Source organism: Perca flavescens, chromosome 2 (assembly GCF_004354835.1).
Source record: "Perca flavescens isolate YP-PL-M2 chromosome 2, PFLA_1.0, whole genome shotgun sequence".
NCBI classification, from domain to species: Eukaryota; Metazoa; Chordata; class Actinopteri; order Perciformes; family Percidae; genus Perca; species Perca flavescens.
Window position 1 is genome coordinate 15,520,231 of NC_041332.1, and position 20,918 is coordinate 15,541,148.

At 41.9% G+C, this 20,918-nt stretch overlaps 2 protein-coding genes and 1 long non-coding RNA gene across 4 annotated transcripts; 2 read left to right on the plus strand and 1 right to left on the minus strand.

The window, feature by feature from the left end:
• Window positions 1-353: 353 nt before the first annotated feature.
• On the plus strand, window positions 354-3,769 carry LOC114564553 (tubulin beta-4B chain). Its single transcript, XM_028591959.1, has 5 exons — window positions 354-588; window positions 1,476-1,584; window positions 1,698-1,808; window positions 2,186-2,430; window positions 2,517-3,769. Exons 1-5 carry the CDS (start codon window positions 532-534, stop codon window positions 3,327-3,329), a joined length of 1,335 nt encoding a protein of 444 aa, XP_028447760.1. The 5' UTR covers window positions 354-531; the 3' UTR covers window positions 3,330-3,769.
• Window positions 3,770-4,539: 770 nt separating this feature from the next.
• On the plus strand, window positions 4,540-16,692 carry dennd1c (DENN domain containing 1C). Of its 2 annotated transcripts, XM_028566855.1 has the most exons (23): window positions 4,540-4,719; window positions 5,658-5,722; window positions 6,988-7,031; window positions 7,744-7,793; window positions 7,878-7,997; window positions 8,108-8,177; window positions 8,280-8,360; window positions 9,188-9,253; window positions 10,007-10,060; window positions 11,500-11,610; window positions 12,164-12,264; window positions 12,362-12,407; window positions 12,502-12,603; window positions 13,170-13,295; window positions 13,567-13,668; window positions 13,828-13,918; window positions 14,042-14,082; window positions 14,173-14,223; window positions 14,317-14,364; window positions 14,529-14,636; window positions 14,858-14,940; window positions 15,053-15,263; window positions 15,406-16,692. In XM_028566855.1, exons 1-23 carry the CDS (start codon window positions 4,703-4,705, stop codon window positions 16,417-16,419), a joined length of 2,802 nt encoding a protein of 933 aa, XP_028422656.1. In that variant the 5' UTR covers window positions 4,540-4,702; the 3' UTR covers window positions 16,420-16,692. The 2 variants fall into 2 exon arrangements, with proteins under 2 accessions (XP_028422656.1, XP_028422657.1); XM_028566856.1 differs by lacking the exon at window positions 9,188-9,253.
• A 1,384-nt stretch (window positions 16,693-18,076) lies between these two features.
• LOC114572433 (uncharacterized) lies at window positions 18,077-20,519 on the minus strand. The gene is made up of 3 exons (XR_003694770.1): window positions 20,367-20,519; window positions 18,417-18,505; window positions 18,077-18,086 (listed from the first exon to the last, which is right to left on the minus strand). It is a non-coding gene; the product is annotated as an uncharacterized LOC114572433 (long non-coding RNA).
• Between the last annotated feature and the right edge of the window lie 399 nt (window positions 20,520-20,918).

Below are 20,918 nucleotides of genomic sequence, written 5' to 3' on the forward strand. Positions count from 1 at the left end.
ATTATGCAGGAAATTACTAAAGAAAGCCCATGCAAAAGTGTTTAAATACAATGTCACAGCTGTTATGTTAGAAACATTGCCTTTCTACAGTTTATTTAGGATTTTTCCAATTGAATAGCCCTGGATTTCACCATCACACTCAGGGTCAATCTTTATTCAACTTCTTCACAAGCTGAATCAAGTTTAAAGAATGAAGTTATCCTTACAGTGTTATCTCACATAAATGTCAATCCCACAACAACAAACCAGTCCAGATGTTCATACATCCATGAGCCCAGGCCCAGACAGGCCAGTTTTCCGGCAGTGCCCGGTTCCCGTTGTCATGGAGATGACGTCATGCTGCAGCACCGGGATGAACGGCGCAGCCGCGGAAGGAGGGAGGGCGAGTTTACAACGCAGCCACAACTCCTCCGCCATTCAGCCAGACTGTCGACAGAACCGGGAGTGGCAGGAACGAACAGCCGAAGAACCGGAGCCACTCGTCAGCGTCCCCCTGTTTCTCTGTGAGACTCCCCACACCGCAGCGACAACATGCGTGAGATCGTGCACCTGCAGGCCGGGCAGTGCGGTAACCAGATTGGAGCAAAGGTAAGGAAAACACGTACAGACCCGTTTTGATCTACCTGTTAACTGCACTCGGTTTTATGTGATTGGATTCAAGTTTAGCAGTCTCTATGCCTAAGTCTCGGCTGTTAAGAGGCCATGATGTCCACAGGAAATACTAAATAGGTCAACACAGTGTGGATTGGAGAGGGTTGCATAAGACTGAATGCAGCGTACAATAGCATCCTTTAGGATGGGCGGTGGCAAGCCGAGACATCCCCGCTGCTCTCGCTGATGCCCTTTAAATAGACGTGTGTGTGTGTGTGTGTGTGTGTGTGTGTGTGTGTGTGTGTGTGTGTGTGTGTGTGTGTGTGTGTGTGTGTGTGTGTGTGTGTGTGTGTGTGTGTGTGTGTGTGTGGTGGTCAGAGAAAGAGAGAGAGAGAGAGAGAGGGTGTGGCTCGGACACCGAATGCATGCATGAATGCATATTTTTAAGACACACAAATATAAGACAGGCCATATTTCATTGCAAGGATAATTAGGCCTGATAAGCTGGTATTTTATTAATATGCCTGCATCAGCCTGCATTAGCCTCATTTCAAATATAGATCATCCCATCTTCTGAAGGTATCTGTGTGAACCAAAGAGTGATTTGAGGTTGATGAATTTCAAATGTATTAAAATATTATTTTGGGGCAAGCTCATGTTTCAGAATTCCAGCCGTCTAGAAACTGTGGCCAATCACAACATTTAATCTCACATAGGGTGGGTTTAACAATGAATGACAGAGGAGCATCTTGCTTGAATGTAGAATACTGGACATAATTGGCTGGTTTCAGACTAATACGCATTTGCAAATTAGTCCGGCTATACCAAGCTAAATGTGTTATGCACGTTTTTATTGACTGGTTTTACCCATCGACTGTCTGTAGTTCTGGGAGGTGATCAGTGATGAGCACGGCATCGACCCAACAGGAACCTACCATGGAGACAGTGACCTGCAGCTGGACAGAATCAACGTCTACTATAATGAGGCTTCAGGTCAGGACTGTTAGAAGCAACCACAAACATGTCTTGCGAGCTGCTTGGTGTTTGAATACTCTGTCTTTTCTTTTCTAATAAAATCAGTTTTGACACATGCATTTGTCTTCCAGGTGGAAAGTACGTACCTAGGGCCATCTTAGTGGATCTGGAGCCCGGCACTATGGATTCTGTCCGCTCTGGCCCCTTCGGACAGATCTTTAGACCCGACAACTTTGTCTTTGGTATATGATCCGCCACACACACACACACACACACACACACACACACACACACACACACACACACACACACACACACACACACACACACACACACACACACACACACAGACTTCCTTAAGCTTTCTCACTGCTCATAAATTTCATGGTTATTTTAATGTTACACTGAGGTGAACACTTGACCAACAGTTTGTCAGTTTACACACATTTATAAGTTAGTTATTACATAGGAAAAGGAAAGGTCATTTTAATTATCAGCATATTAGATAGAGTTGTTGTGTTCCATATAGATCAGTTTAAATTATGAACGAAGACCTTTTGGCAGGATAAATAAGGCAGGATATTTAAAGGGCGGATTGTAATGAACCCTTTCCTTCCAGGCCAAAGTGGAGCTGGTAACAACTGGGCAAAGGGCCATTACACAGAGGGAGCTGAGCTGGTGGACTCGGTCATGGACGTGGTGAGGAAGGAGGCTGAGAGCTGTGACTGCCTGCAGGGTTTCCAGCTTACACACTCCCTGGGTGGTGGTACTGGCTCTGGTATGGGAACTCTGCTCATCAGCAAGATCCGTGAGGAGTACCCCGATCGTATCATGAACACTTTCAGTGTGGTGCCCTCTCCTAAGGTACATTGATCACGCCACACTGCTTAATAGTGTCTTTTATTTATGTCTTTTTATCCCCCTCTGACCTTTGCACTGTGTGCCCCCAGGTGTCGGACACAGTGGTGGAGCCCTACAATGCCACCCTGTCTGTCCACCAGCTGGTTGAGAACACAGACGAGACGTACTGCATCGACAATGAGGCCCTGTATGACATCTGCTTCCGCACCCTCAAGCTCACCACACCCACATACGGAGACCTCAACCACCTGGTCTCTGCCACCATGAGCGGGGTGACAACTTGCTTGCGTTTCCCAGGCCAGCTCAACGCTGACCTGCGCAAACTGGCCGTCAACATGGTGCCCTTCCCTCGTCTGCACTTCTTCATGCCTGGCTTCGCTCCTCTCACCAGCAGAGGCAGCCAGCAGTACAGAGCCCTCTCTGTGCCCGAACTCACGCAGCAGATGTTTGACGCCAAGAACATGATGGCCGCCTGCGACCCGCGCCACGGCCGCTACCTGACCGTGGCCGCCGTGTTCCGCGGCCGCATGTCCATGAAGGAGGTGGACGAGCAGATGCTGAACGTGCAGAACAAGAACAGCAGCTACTTTGTGGAGTGGATCCCCAACAACGTCAAGACGGCTGTGTGCGACATCCCACCCCGTGGGCTCAAGATGGCCGCCACCTTCATCGGCAACAGCACGGCCATCCAGGAGCTGTTCAAGCGCATCTCTGAGCAGTTTACTGCCATGTTCCGCCGCAAGGCCTTCCTCCACTGGTACACCGGCGAGGGCATGGACGAGATGGAATTCACAGAGGCGGAGAGCAACATGAACGACTTGGTGTCCGAGTACCAGCAGTACCAAGATGCCACGGCTGAGGAGGGAGAGTTTGAGGAGGAGGGAGAAGAGGAGGTGGCCTAATCTCTGGGCTAAGGTCTGGCTAAAATCACTCATCATCTCCCAACTGCACTGGTTATAACTCTATCCAACCATCCATCCACTTATTACACTACCACTCTGCTCTTTTTCTCCGACTTTTGTTTCACAGTACTCTCATTTCCCTGTTCTCTTATTCTTGTAATCCTTCTCTCTGCCTCTCCTCTTTCTTCCTTTGACAGCCCCCTTTCCTCCAGCCAGAGTTTGATTCACAAAATTAAATTGACTCTCCCGTCTCAGTGCTCATATAGAGGTAGCTAACACAGGTGTGCTTGTGGTCTTTTGTCAGCAGCTTTCTTGTTTATGCTCATTTATCACTATCATTTCAGTACCTGGGCCAAGTATTGAACTGAAACTGTTGAACTCATGCGCATTTTAACACTTGTCTAATTTGGAATTGACTGAAATAAATTTGTTGGAAAATATGCCTTTGTGTGTTTGATGTTCTTCTGTGTGATACATTAAATTACTTGCATGCATTAAAGACCAAACAGAGTATCAAAAACCTTTTGATGATGCACAATTTGGCTTCCAGGTTTACTTGAGATGTCACAGTTTGAAGGCAAACCAAAATGGAGACTTGAATAGTCTGTCTACAGATTAGGCAGTTATGCTTTAACACCACTAGGAGACAGTAATGAGATACATGCGTTTAGTGCCTCTCTGAGCAGGATGTGGATGCCTTGTTGCCTCTATGACAGCACACCAAATGTGCTGTCATAATGTACTCCTTTATAGAAAAGGCAGAGGATTTTGAAGCCTGTTTATTCGAGCAACTGCAGTTTATCTTTATATAATTATGTATCAGGCATTAGTAGTTATCATGGTTAAGTGCATAGATGAATAAAAAAGTGGATCGATGAAGGGGATTTTTTTTTAATGCAAATCTCATTGAGGTCACAAAACAGAAATGCTATTTCTACAAATAAGTGCTTTAGCTGCTCATGCAGATACATACGATTTGTGTTTTGTAATTGAAAGCTATACCTTTTGACATGATGGCTGCTATTTATTTTTTTTTTTTAATAAATGAGAAGACCTAGTCTTAGTGTTAAAGGAAACGGGGAAAAAAACAAAGGACATATAATGGAAATCTAAGAGAAGTGAATATGATGCTGAGATCTAAGAGAGGTGGTCTTATAGCAGACGTCATACTGTACGTACGTATACACATACTGACATAGATCAGGAAGTGTTCTGTCACTCCGATTGCGCTGATTGTACAGACTGCTGCTACCGCTGTTGTCCGCCTCCGTTTGCACCAGTGCTACATCAGAGTAATGACTATCATCTGATACACCTGCTGAAGATCTCTGCCCTCCTGGACAAACACATGGACACAGACACATCCAGACAGTATGGGCTCCAGACTGAAGTGAGTTAATCATGTCATTTTTGCTCACCTTCCATCATCACTCTGCCTGTCAGTCTGTTCTTGTGGTTTTTATTACTTCCTCTCACAACTGCACAGGAAGTTTCCTGCAGCAAGTCTGTTGCCTTTTATGTGTTGCCATACACTTCATGGTCGATCTGTACTTCTTCAGAACAGAGCAGGATGTTCATCTGTGTTTACTGTGTATGAACAACTTTTGAAAACGTTAATCACACTTAACCAGAGGTGGAGAAACATATATTTTACTTAAAAGTATCAATAATACAGTTTAGAAATACTCTTTTACAAGTAAAAGCACTGCATTTAAAGTTAACTCAAACTTATGAACACATTAATCCATCAATAATTATCATAATTATCATTTAGAATATATATTATTCTAAAATGGGCCATTCTGCATAATCAGCACTTTTTAAAACTACTTTATATATTGCTGGGTAGTTTAATGTATAATAACACATCATCATCTATTAGTTGATTGATATTTTGTATTCATAATCTCAATTTGCAAAGTAACTATAAACTAAAGTTAACAAATAAATGTGGTGGAATACAAAGTACAATAATTTACCTCTGAGATGTAGTGAAGTAGAAGTAGAAAGTAGCATAAAAAAAATAATAAAAATACTCAAGTAGAGTACAAGTACTTCAAAATTGTACACGTACAGTGCTTGAGTAAATGTACTTATTAACATTCCACCACTGCACTTAACTCTATCACAGTTTACCTTTGTCCTTATCAGCACACTTGTTTCATAACATCCTGAGATCTTGTAGGTTTTGGGAAATTATAATTTGAGTAATATGATAAAGGTTGGGCAAAATTACTGCATGTCTCAGCATTAATGAGGACATGTTTTGGTGGATAAAACACTGGATGCGGAATCTCACATCAGTGCTGTGAATCTCTTTCCTGTCAGAGAAAACCCTGAGCGAACCTTCTACTGGTTCTTTGAAGCAACTTGCCCCGTAGCCAGAGACAAAGGTGAGTCCCCTGCCTTCATTTTCACTAGCACACCTGCCAATGTAGTATTTGAAATTACTATGATTCCCAGCTTGTGTTTCAGCCAAGAGTACTTGAAGCGTGCTGTCTGTTATAGAACCGTTTTGATGTGCAGAGTGATTTGTCAGTAACAGAGAAGTTGATTAAAATTGTTCCTCAAATTTATCCTGTGACTCTATTCACCTTCTTCTTGTCATTTTCACTGCACCAATCTGACTTTTATTGGCCATGTGAAATTCGCTTTAAACTCAAAAAAGCAACAGTAATTCATTTATCTATAACATCAAGACTTGAATATGTTTCTGCTAAACTGAGAGCTGCTCATACTTCCTGTCATGTGATCAGAAAAACCACACAGCCTGTCTAGTCACACTCAAATCAGATGGGAGCATGTTGTGGTATTTGACTGAGCAGCTGGTTGTGGGCTGAAGGGGCAAAACATATCAAATACTTTTGATATTGACTTAAAACATTTATTTACTTTGCCCATTTTCAATAATTTGTCGCAACATTCTTTTTCACTCATTATTGCCTTAAAGCTTTAGTGTGTAACTTTTTGATATTTATGAACATCTGTTACATTCAAGCCATTGCCAAATTAGTTGCTTCAAAGCTAATTAAGACTATCGGCTCCCGGGATAGCTCAGTTGGTAGAACAGGCGCCCATATATAGAGGTTCACTCCTCGATGCAGTGGGCCGGGGTTCAACTTTGACCTGCGGCCCTTTGATGCATGTCATTTCCCATCTCTCTCACCTTTCATGTCTTCAGCTGTCTTGTCAAATAAAGGCCTAAGTACCCATAGAATACTCTTTTTAAAAAAGACTATCAGCTCCACACAACTCTCTCTGTATTTCTCAGTCTGGCTTTGGTCAGAAGATTGTGACGTCCGGTGTCTTTCCAGCGCAGAAACTCGAGTAAAGATAATTAATTACCTCTTCTGAAGAGCCTGTCATGTTTTTTTAATCCTCCGTGTCCTCCTTGGCTACTAGCAACAGTGTAAAGGGGGGCGTGGGGGCTGTGCGCGGTCACGTAAGGCTTGCATCATGTGGACGCGCCCACAGTTTTGTTCTCATTACTTAGAATTCCTCATGGGGGAGACAGAAACTATGCACTAATAGCTTTAAAACACTTAGAATACTTTGCTTCTCGACTTTGTAAATTAAGTTTTGGGGGTGTTAGCCATGATGTTTCTTCCTTCCTTCATTCATTCATTCATTCATTCATTCATTCTTTTTAATGTTATAGATCCTGGTGTACTGTTTCAGTTTCCAGAGGACTTCAGCGATGAGGTAGTAACTCATGTCTCATTCTCTTGGAAAGTATTTAATGGATTTGTGGATGTATTATTTGTATTGAAGCATCTGTTTTTAGCCATGCTAGCAGTGTGGCTCCAGGTATTGCAATGTTGGTTGGTCTGTGGGTTGGTCGGCCCACCACTTTATTTCAGATTGAAATATCTCAATACATTTTACTATTGCACATTATGCCCCATATGTCAGAAAGTTGTAATCCACTATTGTAGTAGAATTGGATGTCTGGCAATAAAAAAATTTTTACAAACATTCATGGTCCTCAGAGGATTAATCCTACTGACTTTGGTGGTCCCCTGAGCTTTCATCTAGTGCCACCATGAGGTTTTGAGTGAAATGTCTCAACAACTATTAGATGGATTGCCATGAAATTTGGTACAGACATGCATATCCCCCTCATGATTAATTATATAAACTTTGGTGATCCCCTGATGTTTCATTTAGTGCCATCATCTGATCATATTTTAGTTATGACCACAATACCTGCAAAACTACTAATCTTACCATCAGCCACAGCTGTACTTTGTGGTAATGTTAATTAGATACTATCATACCTGCCTAACATTTACATTGTCAGTGTGGATATGTTAGCAGTGCTGTGTACAGACTCACAGAGTCTCTATCATGGCTGTAGACTGTTTAGGTGATTTTTCACTTTTCATTTTACATACACAATTCTATCCCACTCCAGGAGTCTTGTCAAACATTGCCCAGGTTCTGCTTCCCATATGACATACAAAGGTGAGTATAAACTGACTTTACTCTAGGTTATATTTCTAGTCTGTTTTTCTATATATCCACCTCCCCCTACATTCATCTGTACAGAGCGAGGGAGGGAGTGGCCGTGCAGCACTTTACTTTTGTTTTGACTGACCTCGAGGGATGCCAGCGGTTTGGCTTTTGCCGTCTCACCAACAGCACAAATACCTGCCTTTGCATACTCAGGTACATCTGTGTGAGAGTATGTGAATGTGTGTGAGAGGGTTATTCTCATGCCAAGTTGAATCATGCCTTTAACATCATGATTAATACCATTTTATTAAATATGATTACAGTTATCTTCCATGGTTTGAAGTCTTTTACAAACTTCTTAACAACTTGGCTGATTACCTCACGAAAGGGCAGGTGAGTTTCCTTTCCATTGCTTGTGTGTGTTCTTTATGCTCTTCTATTAGTCCACTCAAGCTTGACCACCATTAACCATAACAACTATCATCTTCTCAACAGACCAATGAGACGAAAGCGTTGCTGGCTGCACTCTACAAGCAGCCCTTACCACTGGCAGCTGGATCTGTCACTCTGCAAATGGTAAATAGCCAACCCAGTCTCAAGGCAGTTTGTGTAAATGTCAACGTTATTCTTAATCTGTACGTGTTCACGGAGACGTTTTTCTCGTTTTTTACGTGTAAATCTCACGTTATTTTTCTCGTGTTCACAGAGACGTTTTTCTCGTTTTTTACGTCTAAATGTCACGTTATTTTTCTCGTTTTTTACGTGTAAATGTCACGTTATTTTCTCGGGGAAAGGACACCGAGAGGCGGCCGAAAAGGTCGCTCCATAAGCCGGGAGCGCCCGCAAAGCGGCCTGCTGGGGACGCGCTGGATGAGGCGGCGAAAAGGATCCTCCATAAGCCGGGAGGCACCTGCTAGGCGGCCCGCTAGGGAGGCGCCACAAAAACGGGATGGCAGAGGTTGGGTTTAGGAAAAACCTTACGGGGAAAGGGCGCCTTAAATGCCGGGAGACGCGCCACAGTAACACGCGGGACAAAACGCCAAACAAAGCACCACACGCGGGACGCGATCCCCGCTCGCCCGGGTGAAAGTCCTATGTTGTTTTGACCCATCCACCACTCCGACCAACTCCGCGGATTTTCGGCTTTTTATATTACTCCCTACCATTTTCGTGCTGTGGCCGCAAAATATGCTTCCCATTGAAATACGTTACTTCACATTTTCGTGTTGTCCGCCACGTAAAAACCGAAAAAAACGTCTGCGTGAACACGTATCAATAGATTACAATAACGTCACATTTACACGAACTGCTGAAATATCTAATTATCCATTGAGAACCAGGAGTCACACTTTACTTTATGGCTGTTTTCTGTCAGTGGTTAGCGTGTTGTGTTTTTTTCTGAGGGAGAGCAGCTATTGGTCAACACAGAGGTGTCCCATCCTGTTGGTCACCCAGAGGGACAAGAGGGGGTGAGTCCCACAGGGGTTCATGTGGTCTGGAATAACGGCCGAGCTGATACAGACTAACTCCTGCTGGAAAACATTAGCTGTCTGCGCTTGATGGCTAAATGTGATGTGTGTCACTCACCTGTCTAATCAAATGTTTAAGCCAAACTTAACACGATTTGCACTAACGTCTGCCATTCATTGTGACCTTTGGAGCTGTTAACTTTATGTATCCATAACCCATGAATAACCCATTATTGTACTGACCCCACAACAAATGTTTTGTCTTAGGAGAAAGGCCTTGTGGCATTTTGTTTGAAGTTTCATTCCAAAATAAGAAATCCTCCACTCAAAAGAAACATGTATTCATCTAAAACATTACAGTGTCAAAATTGAGAAAATATGATTTATACAGCTCTGATATGGCGTAAATATAGTGAAGGCCATTTGAATCCAGTGCAGAAATGGCGGACTCTGCCACTAACAATGAGAGCTTCTATTTTGAGAGTTAAATACTGAATAAATACTTTCAATGGCTATTGCAGAAAAATGCCCACTATATATACTATCAAGTTACTTAAGGATTATGAATTTGAGGTTGTGTTACAGTAAGGAATTAGTTTAGATGATAGATTGCATCTAACAACAGCTTTATTACAGAATTTTGGAATGGAATCCTGTATCTGATCCCGGTTGAAGCCAGCTAAAAGCGAGAAAAACTTCCATTTTATTTACCCAGTTTTCTTGTTAACGTTTTGTTTCATTGGATTTGACCAGGTTCCATACTTCATCGCTCCAGACCCCAGAAGTCTCCCTTCCATCCCTGAAAATGTGAGTACAGAAGATTAAACTAAACTCAGGGTTAATATACCATTTCAATGGAATTTTATTGCAAGGCAACAGCCTGGGTCCCTGTTAACTTCCTGTCAGCTGATGCCATTCACACACACTGTGTCCAAGGGAAAGTATAAAAGAAGGAAGAGTCATACGTCATTAAAATATTGTATTGGTGCCAGAATTTGGTTCGTTCTATTGAAGTTAAAGGCGGGTATGGCAAGTCCCACTATAACCTATCATACCTGTGTTGTTTCACCTTTGAGTAAAAAATGCTTCAACAAAATAGAATATAAACATATTACGTGATGTTGACTGATTTTTGTTAACAAAATGTGCATGTTTGTTTTCCTTGTTATTGGTCTCCAAACAGGACAGGTCCGCCACATAAATCATGACAACAATTAAGATAGAGAGGCTGTAGTGTAACATTTGCTATCACTTACCAACATGACAGCTCCCTGTCTGTCTTTTACACCTTCGCGAGGATTATTTCTTACTATGGAGCTTTATCTCCAAGTTAATATAGGACGTTTCAACAGGGATATTACTGGCTGACGTTAGCTAAACAAAGTGCTAATGCTAACATTCATTGACCAACAAAGTAGGCTACTGGTAGCTTAAAGCTTTAGTGCGTAACCTTTTTTAAATAATGAACGTCCGTTACATTCAAGCCATTGCCAAATGAGTTGATACAAAGCTTGGCTCCACAAAACTCTCTCTGGATTTCTCAGTATAGCAGTGTTTAGAAATTGGTGTCGCCCGGCGACATTCATAATACGTATTCCATAATTACCTCTTCTGAAGAATTCCACATGTTTTTTTAAACCTCCGTGTCCTCCTTGGCTACGTAGCAACTGTGTGGAGGAGGGGTGGGTGCGATCACGGAAGGCTTGTATCATGTGGATGCACCAACAGAATTGTTGTCATTACTTAGAATTCCTCCTGGGGGAGACTAGCTTTCATTGATAGAAGTCCAAATTTATAGTGGAATATTGAATTTGGCGACAATATTAGGAAACATTATTGATAAAGCAGGCTCATTAGCCATCCTGTTATTAAATATCTCTAACAGTTTGATGGTTAATTTATACTTTTTTTTTAATTTATAAAGTACACTCTGTACTTTGATCTGTACTGGTACTTGAACCAGAGACACTCTGGTTCCCAACCCAACTCCCTGCGGACTGAGCTACTGCCACCCCCAACCACTCTTGGTTAGTTATTGATATCAAAGATGCTCTATTACAGTCAAATACATGTAAAATACTACTGGCTTGACACCAATGACGTATGTGATGAGTATTGACTCTTCTTTCCTTGACCGCAACAGGAAACACACTAGATGCATTTCGAATGTATGATAACTGTGAAATGGTCTATATAAAAATAAACTTGTGTGTGTGTGTGTGTGTGTGTGTGTGTGTGTTTACCAGAGGAACTTGACAGAGCTAATTGTAGCAGTAGATGTGGGGAACCTGCTCCAGCTCTATGCCAGCATGCTGTTTGAGAGACGCATCCTCATCTTTGCCAGCAAACTCAGCACTGTAAGACAGTGCTCTTCTGTTTATATGAATTTATTTAAGTCTATCTACAGATGCATGTTCAATCTCTGGAACCTCACTGGAAACTCACCCTAACTAATAGTGATAACTGACACATTTCAAACTTTTAACCCTACACATTCACCTAACCTTAGTTGAGACAGAAACCACTTTAGCGTCTGCTGACTGCGACTACTTGGAAACCAAACTCAGCGCAGCTAGAATAATCTCCATTTAACTTGATTATTTCACTGCTCTGTATTAGGACAGTGGTGGCCTAAAGATTAGAGAAGCGAGCTTGTGTCTTGTCCGGGAGGTTGCGGTTTAATCCCGGGGAAAGTGAAAAGAGCATGCAGTGCTTGTCCCTCCCTCATTACCACCGTTGAGCAAGGTCCTTAACCCCCACATGAATGTTATCAGGCTGTTCCTGCAAAAGAGAGGCTTCCTCTCAGTGAACTTTCCCTAATACCTGGTAATATGGCAGACCACACAGAAAGGCTTGTGTGTCCTTTGTGTTATTGTTGTCTGAAACAGTTGTCCATTTTGTATTGTGTAGCTGACGTCTTGCGTGCATGCACTCAGTGCTGTGTTATACCCCATGTACTGGCAACACATCTTCATCCCTGTCCTACCACCACATCTACTGGACTACTGCTGGTAAGAAGTCTGTCTGTCTGTCTGTCTGTCTGTCTGTCTGTCTGTCTGTCTGTCTGTCTGTCTACAATGGATTCACACTTCTTTTATTTGGTTACAGTGCACCAATGCCTTACCTAATAGGGGTCCATACCAGTCTATCTGAGGTAAACTAAAATCACTCAAATATTACCAAACCTACAGTATATCTACCAGGTTTGTCCCAACACCTCATACTGTGTCTCTGTGTCTGTATTACAGCGGGTGAGGGGCCGCGGGTTGGAGGAAGTTGTAATTCTGAATGTGGACACAAACACTCTGGAAACCCCCTTTGATGACCTTAAAAGAATACCTTCAGATGTGGTAATAAATTGTCTACTGTAATAAATACTCTGTGTGTAGGTTTGTGCGATTGTATGTCTTTTAGTTGTCTCCCACTTAACACTTAACTATTTTTATAGTAAGGAGAAGTTACAGGTGTCCTTGCACATATGGAGCCACAGGAAATAAACTCAGGAAATAAACTAAGAAGTAAAGGTCCCCTTTGCACACTCCTGTTTGCGTTTAAATCACATCACTAGAACCATTAAGATTAATAAATTATATATCAGCAACTTTTACACTTGAGGAAACAAAGCACTCACCCGGTGCTTCTGTAAACACTAGCCTACATGTTGTAGCAGCTCGACAGGTGGGATGAATCTGTGATGATCAGTATTTAAAACTCTGCCCCAATAATTCCTTAGCAATCCGAAAGTGCTACACCTAGAGCAGGGACATTTTGGGGCCAGGAACCCTGGTTCCTCTGATGGAAACACAGAAAGATTCTTGAGTTCCTGGAATGGTTCCTGAAAAGTTCCTGCAATGGAAACAGGCTTTTAACTGCAGTTTCAGTTTCAGCCCTCATATAAATGTAAATATGTCTCCAGATGTCCGGGCTGAAGGTGTGTTTGAAGCGTCAGGCAGTGTCTCCTGGCTGTGGTGTATCAAGGGCCTTCCTGAAAGCTCAGGCTCTGCTGTTTGGAGGTTACAGGGACGCGCTGCAGGATGACAAGGTCAATCACTCAAAAGTTACATTGCAAGTACACATTGCAGAATTTAACACTTAAGGTTTTTATCATAACAATGACAACAGGGGAGTAAACAATTACTAGTTTGTTAAAATGTATTTCTTTCACTTTTGTATGCATTTATAAAAAAATATTTAACTATTTAAAGTGTTTTCTGCATTTCTATTTGGTCATTTCTAAAGGCAGCTCTTTGTCTATGTGTATTATTGGGATTAATTCTTCTCTTTTGTTTGCCTCTCTCTCTCTTTCTTTACAGGAGGGTGAGATATGGTTCAGTGAGGAACTGTTTGTAGATCACAAGTCTGCCAGTATGAGGCAGTTCCTAAAGAGTGCCATTCATTTACAGTCCTTCAAACAGGTACACACTGTGCCCTCTGCTGGACAGATACTGCAATTATAACACTGGTGAAGGGCTGGGTGAAAGAGAATTAAAGAAAAACGTTGCAAATGAGTGAGCATTCTTATATATTTTCATTAAATAATAATAATAAAAACAAATATTTGTTTTTGTTTTTAGTTCATTGATGGTCGCTTGGATATTCTGAACAAAGAGAAGGAACCAGATGATCTCTTTGAGGAGGAAATCTTAAAGTGTGAAACAGCTGCAGGTGTGTGTGTGTGTGTGTGTGTGTGTGTGTGTGTGTGTGTGTGTGTGTGTGTGTGTGTGTGTGTGTGTGTGTGTGCACATTTCCTATTACCCACCACTATTTTGTTTCTGTCTGTTTATATAGGGAGAAGCAAATCGTATCAACAGTTGGTTGGTCATTTAAAGGTAAGTTATTTTAATCTTCAGTAAAATTGTTTGAAGTTTGTTCCAGTCTTATCGCAAAGTACAACACAGATGCACTTGTACTTTTGACAGAAAGGGGGAGGAGCGCTCATCCTTAACATGAAGTCCAAAGCAAACATGGGGGTGAGTATAAGGTATAAACCAAGGTGTTTTCAGCTGTGAATTCAATCTGCATTACCAAAACAACTCTATTTATAATGTTTGGATCTCTCCCAGGCCAAAGGTCTCACCAAGTCAGGTTTGAAAAACCTGCTGATGCACAAGGTGGGTCAGCGTTTATGTGAGTATGTACTTCGATTTAATCAAATTTTGCTGTGGTTTTATTGTAATTCTTCTTCCTTGTGTGTGTGTGTGTGTGTGTGTGTGTGTGTGTGTGTGTGTGTGTGTGTGTGTGTGTGTGTGTGTGTGTGTGTGTGTGTGTGTGGCAGGCCCACAATGAACAACACACCCTACAGAGAGGGGGATCTGTGTCGCACCGCCGTGCTAAATCTGACTGCTTGCAGAACCGCCTGCCAATCACACAACACTTCGGGAGGGTGAGATCTGTTTCAAAAACAATCCCATGTCTATTTTAAATGTTTTATGAAATTGGAACAGTACCATCCACATAAATCCTTCTCATGACCTAATATTCATATGCTACTGTCCTGCACTGCTTCTTTGTGCAATTGTTGCTACTTTTATTGCTCCATTTCTTGTTGGGTGAATGTTGCGTTGCTATCCCTTTGCTTTGTTATTCTATTTTGCCTCATGTCAGTCACGTCCCCGTCGGCCTGCTCACAAACATAGGGTTACCGGAAATGAGGAGGACATGCAGGACTCTGGAGACACATGGGATGGGTGAGAGAAACTGAGAGATGGAGAAATGTAGAAAAGCCCAGGAAAAAGATAAGAATACACAGCATGTATTTTCTTGCTTGTACCATTCCTGTTTCTTATCTCTGTGCATCAGAGCTGTGTCTGGGCCTGTGGTCGAGGACTCTGAGCTAGAGAAGGATAAAGATGAGGGGGAAGATTCCTTACTGTGTGACTCGGAGGAGATGGATCTGCTGGGGGAGATCTTTGACACCCTCAGCTCCCGGAGCTCCCACGAACGCGGCCTTCTGTATGGCACACGCAGCCTGGATCTGTTTGGACCGGACAGCCATGACTATATCACAAAGGTAAGAAGATGAAGAACTGACACACACAAACACACACACAGACACACACACACACACACACACACACACAGACACACAGACATTCTGTCTGGTCACACATAAATGTAATGTTTGGTCTAACATTGGCTGTTGTCTTGCCCAGCGCGGTTTTCCAGCCAACCCCAGCCAGGAGAGCCTGTCTCTGTCCATCAGCGGCAGTGGCAGCCTGCACAGCTGGAATCTGGAAACGACAGAGGAGCTTTCAGACCTGACGGAAGACTCTGATTGGCTGTGCCTGGACACCAGCGTACCAGAGGAGGAGGTGACAGAGAGTCTGCTGGCAGCGTGTGAAGTGGGGGAGCAAGAAAGCAAACAGAGGGAGGTCAGAGAGAAACAGGAAGAAGTGAAGGCAGCAATGAATGGGAACCAAGAAAAAGAAATAGTGAACGGAAATAACTTTAAGGAAGTGAAGTTAGAGGAAGAGACAAAGAAAGAAGGTCAAGAAAAGAGATGGAATTTAGGAGAGGACCCTGTGAAAGAACTGGCTGAGAAGCAAAAGGATGAAGGGTTGAAAGAAAAGAGGGAAGACGAGCAAAATCAAAGTGAGGAGCTAGCTGAGGGACAAGACATAGAAACAGGAACAAATGAAATGCAGGAGGGCAAAGCAAGAGAAGAAGAGGGAAAGGAGAAGCAGGAGGAGAAAGGTGAAGAGGTGGCAGAATCTTTAAACAAACTTTTACAACTGAATACCCTTCATCCCAATGCCGAGGAGGAGCAGCAAAGACAGGAGGACATGAAGAGACACACAGCTTCTCCTGGGCCTCAGGGTCTCATTGTTGATCCTAAACTTGCAGCAGGTCAGGAAAATAGGAATGAAGAAGCAGTAAAGAACGAGGAGCGGGAGATGAGACAGACTCCCTCTCCTCCTAAAGTGCTATCTGCTGTAGCGCGCTTCCAGTCTCAAGCGCAAAGGCAGGGCTTTCAAGTGAAGTACAAGACCAAGGAACTGGCTGAACCTGGGAGACCTGGCAACGTGCTTTGGAGCAGGGAGAAGGTACAAACACACCCGCCATGTGACTCAAATATATCAGAAGAGAAAAAACGCTCAGAGGGGAATGACGAGGAAGGCCTGCCTCTAATTAAAGTGTCTGACCTGAAGAAGAAATTTGAAGCTTAAATGATAATTTAATATTAAGAAACAAATATTGTAGTTTCTTACTTTCAACAAAAGTCTTTTTCTGAATTTTTTTTTTTTTTTTTTTGTCTGTGAATCTCAGCCCCAGAACCAATTGTTGCTATAGAAATGGGTCACAAATATAAAGTTTTATTTTAATTTTAAATTGGCTCAGTAATTTCCTAACACAGTAGCTTAAAGTGTAACTCTCACCAAAATGCAACCTAGTGCCCCTACCACTCCCATTCAAAAGGCCATTTGACTGAAAAACGAGAATACGGTAAATCTTAAAAGTGGCGCTTCCATCCTAAATATGCTTTTAAACGAAAGTTAGTACTTAGGTACATTCACAAAAAGACCCTAGGTTGCATTTTGGCTAGAGTTACGCTTTAAAGCAAATGTTACACAAACTGGAGTAAATAGTGCATTTGTTGGGAACTATTATCAGCCACAGATATGGTTCAGCAGGACAGTGTACGTGGGATTGAGTTAAAATGAACTAAAGTATGTATGTTAATCATAATGAAGGGACATGTCACCCAGTGAGGCTCACTGACATGTTTTTAATGTTTTGGGTTTGTTCATATTGACAATAATAATAAGAAAAACATACGACACCTTGCCATGAATTAGCAAATATTTAAACATTTGTTTATTTGTCTGAATGTTGTATACTTGATGAAATGATGTTGAATGCACTTAGAATTAAGGCATCAAGGAAGCATGGTATCAATAAAGAAGTTCTCACACACTGAGGAAAATTTATGTTTTGCATATCAGCCACTGTATGATGGAAGTGTATGTGTGTGAGACATGTAAGCACTTCATCTGCTTAAACTGACAAAGGAGTATAATTATTGAATTTTGGTGAGTCTTTACACAGAATCTGAATAACTTAAATGGTAATAAACTAAACATTTTGAACATCTAACATCCCCTTTCCTTTAATGTGCCAAGAAAAAAGGGACAGAGAGTCGTAGTACTGGGTGTGCACATATCTGGTTTATTAACAGAACACCTTGTGTACCATACATACTTTTTTTTTTCTAATAAATTGAGCTTCTCAGAGCTTGACATAAAAGTGCATGACAGTCATTTTCAGTGTTTTAATCAATATACTTCATAACTGGAAGTAGTGTAAAACAGAGTGTTGTATATAAATACACAGAACAGTAAAAAAAATAAAATAAAAATACTAACCTCCGTACAAATACAAAATATACTTCAGCTCATGTTCCTCATGTGGCAGAGTAAAGGGAGTGAGTTATTTTGATCAAAGGAATACGACAGAAACTCAAATGACATATTTCTTCATTCATGCAGGGAAATGGAAGGAACAACAGCAGAAAATGGGAGGTATTGATCCACAGGTTTACACAGTGACATGGGTGGGGGGGTGGGGGGGTTGAGTCTATTTCTAAACGCTCATCATATGAGGCGTTCTTCTTTGGGCAATGGGAGAGGCAGGCCAGGTTTTTCAGATCCCGCTGATCCCGTCTGTTTCCTCTCCTCTGCACTGGGCATGTATGTTCCCTCCATCCTTCTTTTCTTCCTGATGACACACAGCAGCAGCAGCAGCGCCAAGCTGAGCAAGGACAGCACTGACAATGCAGGTGGGATTAACACCTGCATCGCCATGGTGACAGACAGCTGGGAAGGAGGGGAGAATCCTACGCAAGCCAGGCCGAGGGGTCAGTGAATGTATAACTCCAGATAAAACTATTGATTGATTACATGCAGCATGTGATGTTTTGGTATGCAATATCCAAATCATTTCCAAGAAGTTTCCTGGGGAGAACTGTGTAATTTTGTGGTATAACCTCCAGTCAATGCATAGCAGATCAACTATGCTGAATTTCCAAGTGTAATTTGTCTACAGGGTAGTTTAAATTAAATATGTATGGAGAATAACTTTCCTAATAATATGAATTAAGTTCCCAAAGACTCCCCAAAAGCAAACACATATATAGATCAAACAACAGTGTTTTCTCTGAACTCACCTCCCTGAGGAATAGAAAAGTCTCGATCACGTCGGTGAAAATGACGAAATCTGGGATTGATCAAATGGGTCTCGTCACTGTCCAAGATTCTATGTGTGAGAGGAAAAACAAAGATCATTTAGATTAGTCAGCATTAATTAAGAAAAGAGGTAGTCTATTAGAGCTGGGCAATATATCGTACTAGATATCGTTTTAGATTTTGAATATCGTAACATGGCATAAGTTGTTTTTTCCTGGTTTTAAAGGCTGCATTACAGTAAAGTTATGTAATTTTCTGAATTTTCCAGACTGTTGTAACTGTTCTATTATTTGCCTTTACCCACTTAGTCATTATATCCACATTATTGAGGATTATTTAATCAAAAATCTCATTGTGTAAATATTTTGTGAAAGCACAAATAGTCAACACTACAATATCATTGCGGTATCGATAGAGGTATTTGGTCAAAAATATTGTGATATTTGATTTTCTCCATACCACCCAGCCCTATCGTCTGTGTTAAATCACCTTTTAGTCATAAATCACAAATTGTGGGGGGGAGGGGGAAGGCAGGTCAACATGCATGAGAAAGTTAGATGCATACAGTATGGGTCGATCTGGTGCAGAGTTAAAGCACAAGTTAATATTTTTTATTTTATTCTTTTTATTAAAATTACAATTTTCACTCTGTTATTACACACAGGCCTGAAATACACACACATGCTCAGGTCCTTCTACAAGCACAAATGGAGAGATGTCAGAGTGAGTGGGCTGCGACTGCTGGACAGGCACCCTGAGCAGTTGGGGGGTTCTGTGCCTTGCTCAAGGGCACCTTGGCAGTGCCCAGGAGGTGAAATGGCATCTCTCCAGCTACCAGTCCACGCCTTACTTTGGTCCGTACAGGGACCGGAACCAGCGACCCAACTCTCTACAGACTGAGCTACAGCCACCCCCATAATGGAGAAATAATTTTAAAAAAAATATCACGGCCATGACTTAGTCAAGACAAGAACTGTAGACTAGTTGAAGAAATACCAGAAAAGTATTAAAGCTAACACACACACACACACACACACACACACACACACACACACACACACACACACACACACACACACACACACACACACACACACGCACACACACACTGCATGTAATTCCTCTTTATGTTCTGATATGTTATAGACAAAAAAATACATAGAGAAAATAATCAGCAGATGAATAAAAATAAGTGTTGACTGTTGTTCTGAAATGCTGAAATGCAGTTAAATGTACAGAATATTTAAAACAAAAGAAGTTACATCTTTACTAAGAAATTCCATCTTTATTAAATCAATCAATACTATACCTGCATTGCTATCCTTCACACACGACAACCTTTGTGACTGGGATGAGTGTAAATGAGTCCATAAATGAACATATAATATGTTGACATGGACAGAACACCAAAACTACAGTATAGGAACCACCAAGTTAATCAAACTCATGAATATAATGGTGCCATAATACATGGGCCTACCATTAACGTCCTTTAACGTGACAGCCACGGGTAATTTTTCTCCTGGAAAGAAAAAGGTGTTTGACTAATTCAGACTCTGAAAAGACCTATTTCCTCACTAACCCATACACAATCACACCGACACTGACACATCCACCGAAAGTTTAACGTTATGTTGCCACAGACTGCTGCATGTCTGCGCACGGCGGAATGCAGCAGGTCCTGCTACACCTGTTTAACCGGTGTCTTGGCCCCTCAGCTCAGGTGAGCCTGTTGCTGCTGCGAAATGACAGGTGAAACCGCTGATAGGCCTACTGTAGGGGTGAAGGAGCTTCCTCAGGCTCTCTGACTCACGAAGACGCTCAGAAAATGTTCGGTTGTTGTTCGACCGGTAGGACCTACGTGTTGTCTTCTTTTGAGGGGATAACCTAGATATTTGAGCAATTCAGCTCAAATGTAAATGTAGGCCTACCTGCCTGGTTTTTGAGCGTCCAGGTGCAATGGCCGACGACGTGCCCTGTGATGACTGTTAGTTCAAAGCAAGATGCTCTGGAAAACCGACAAAACTCTTAATCCAGTCAGTGGTACGTATGTTCGCGGTATAGCTAAAACTATTTTCTCCCACGATCACCTGTCTGTCCATATGCAAATGCAGGTGTCCACGTGTCCCGTCTGCGCCAATCAGAAACAGCTTTTTTTTTTATCTCTCCCTCTCTTCCTCTCTCCCCCTCTCTCTTTTTCTCTCTCTCTCGCTCCCTCTCTGTCTTTCTTCTTATTGTGCCATCAAATTGTCTCAATTGTTTTACTTTCTCATATTTTTATTTTATTTTGTAGGTTACTTTTTACAGTTTTTCACGATCGCTATGACACTTTTTTCAATACTTTTAACAACTTTCCTAAACTCTTAACGCACCAACACACCTACAACACACGATTGGCAAAACGGTTAATTTCATGCTCAAAATCACACATTGTAAACTAAACTCCAACACCAATTTTCAAAATACAATAATTCACTAACACA

Excerpts from the sequence above, each read along its gene's own strand:
- LOC114564553 (XM_028591959.1), top strand. The coding sequence starts at position 532 with ATGCGTGAGATCGTGCACCTGCAGGCCGGGCAGTGCGGTAACCAGATT. Across the intron at positions 1,585-1,697 it reads CTACTATAATGAGGCTTCAG|GTGGAAAGTACGTACCTAGG; the intron begins GTCAGGACTGTT and ends TTTGTCTTCCAG. Across the intron at positions 2,431-2,516 it reads GTGTGGTGCCCTCTCCTAAG|GTGTCGGACACAGTGGTGGA; the intron begins GTACATTGATCA and ends GTGTGCCCCCAG.
- dennd1c (XM_028566855.1), top strand. Across the intron at positions 13,669-13,827 it reads ATTTACAGTCCTTCAAACAG|TTCATTGATGGTCGCTTGGA; the intron begins GTACACACTGTG and ends TTTTGTTTTTAG. Across the intron at positions 14,224-14,316 it reads AGTCCAAAGCAAACATGGGG|GCCAAAGGTCTCACCAAGTC; the intron begins GTGAGTATAAGG and ends GATCTCTCCCAG.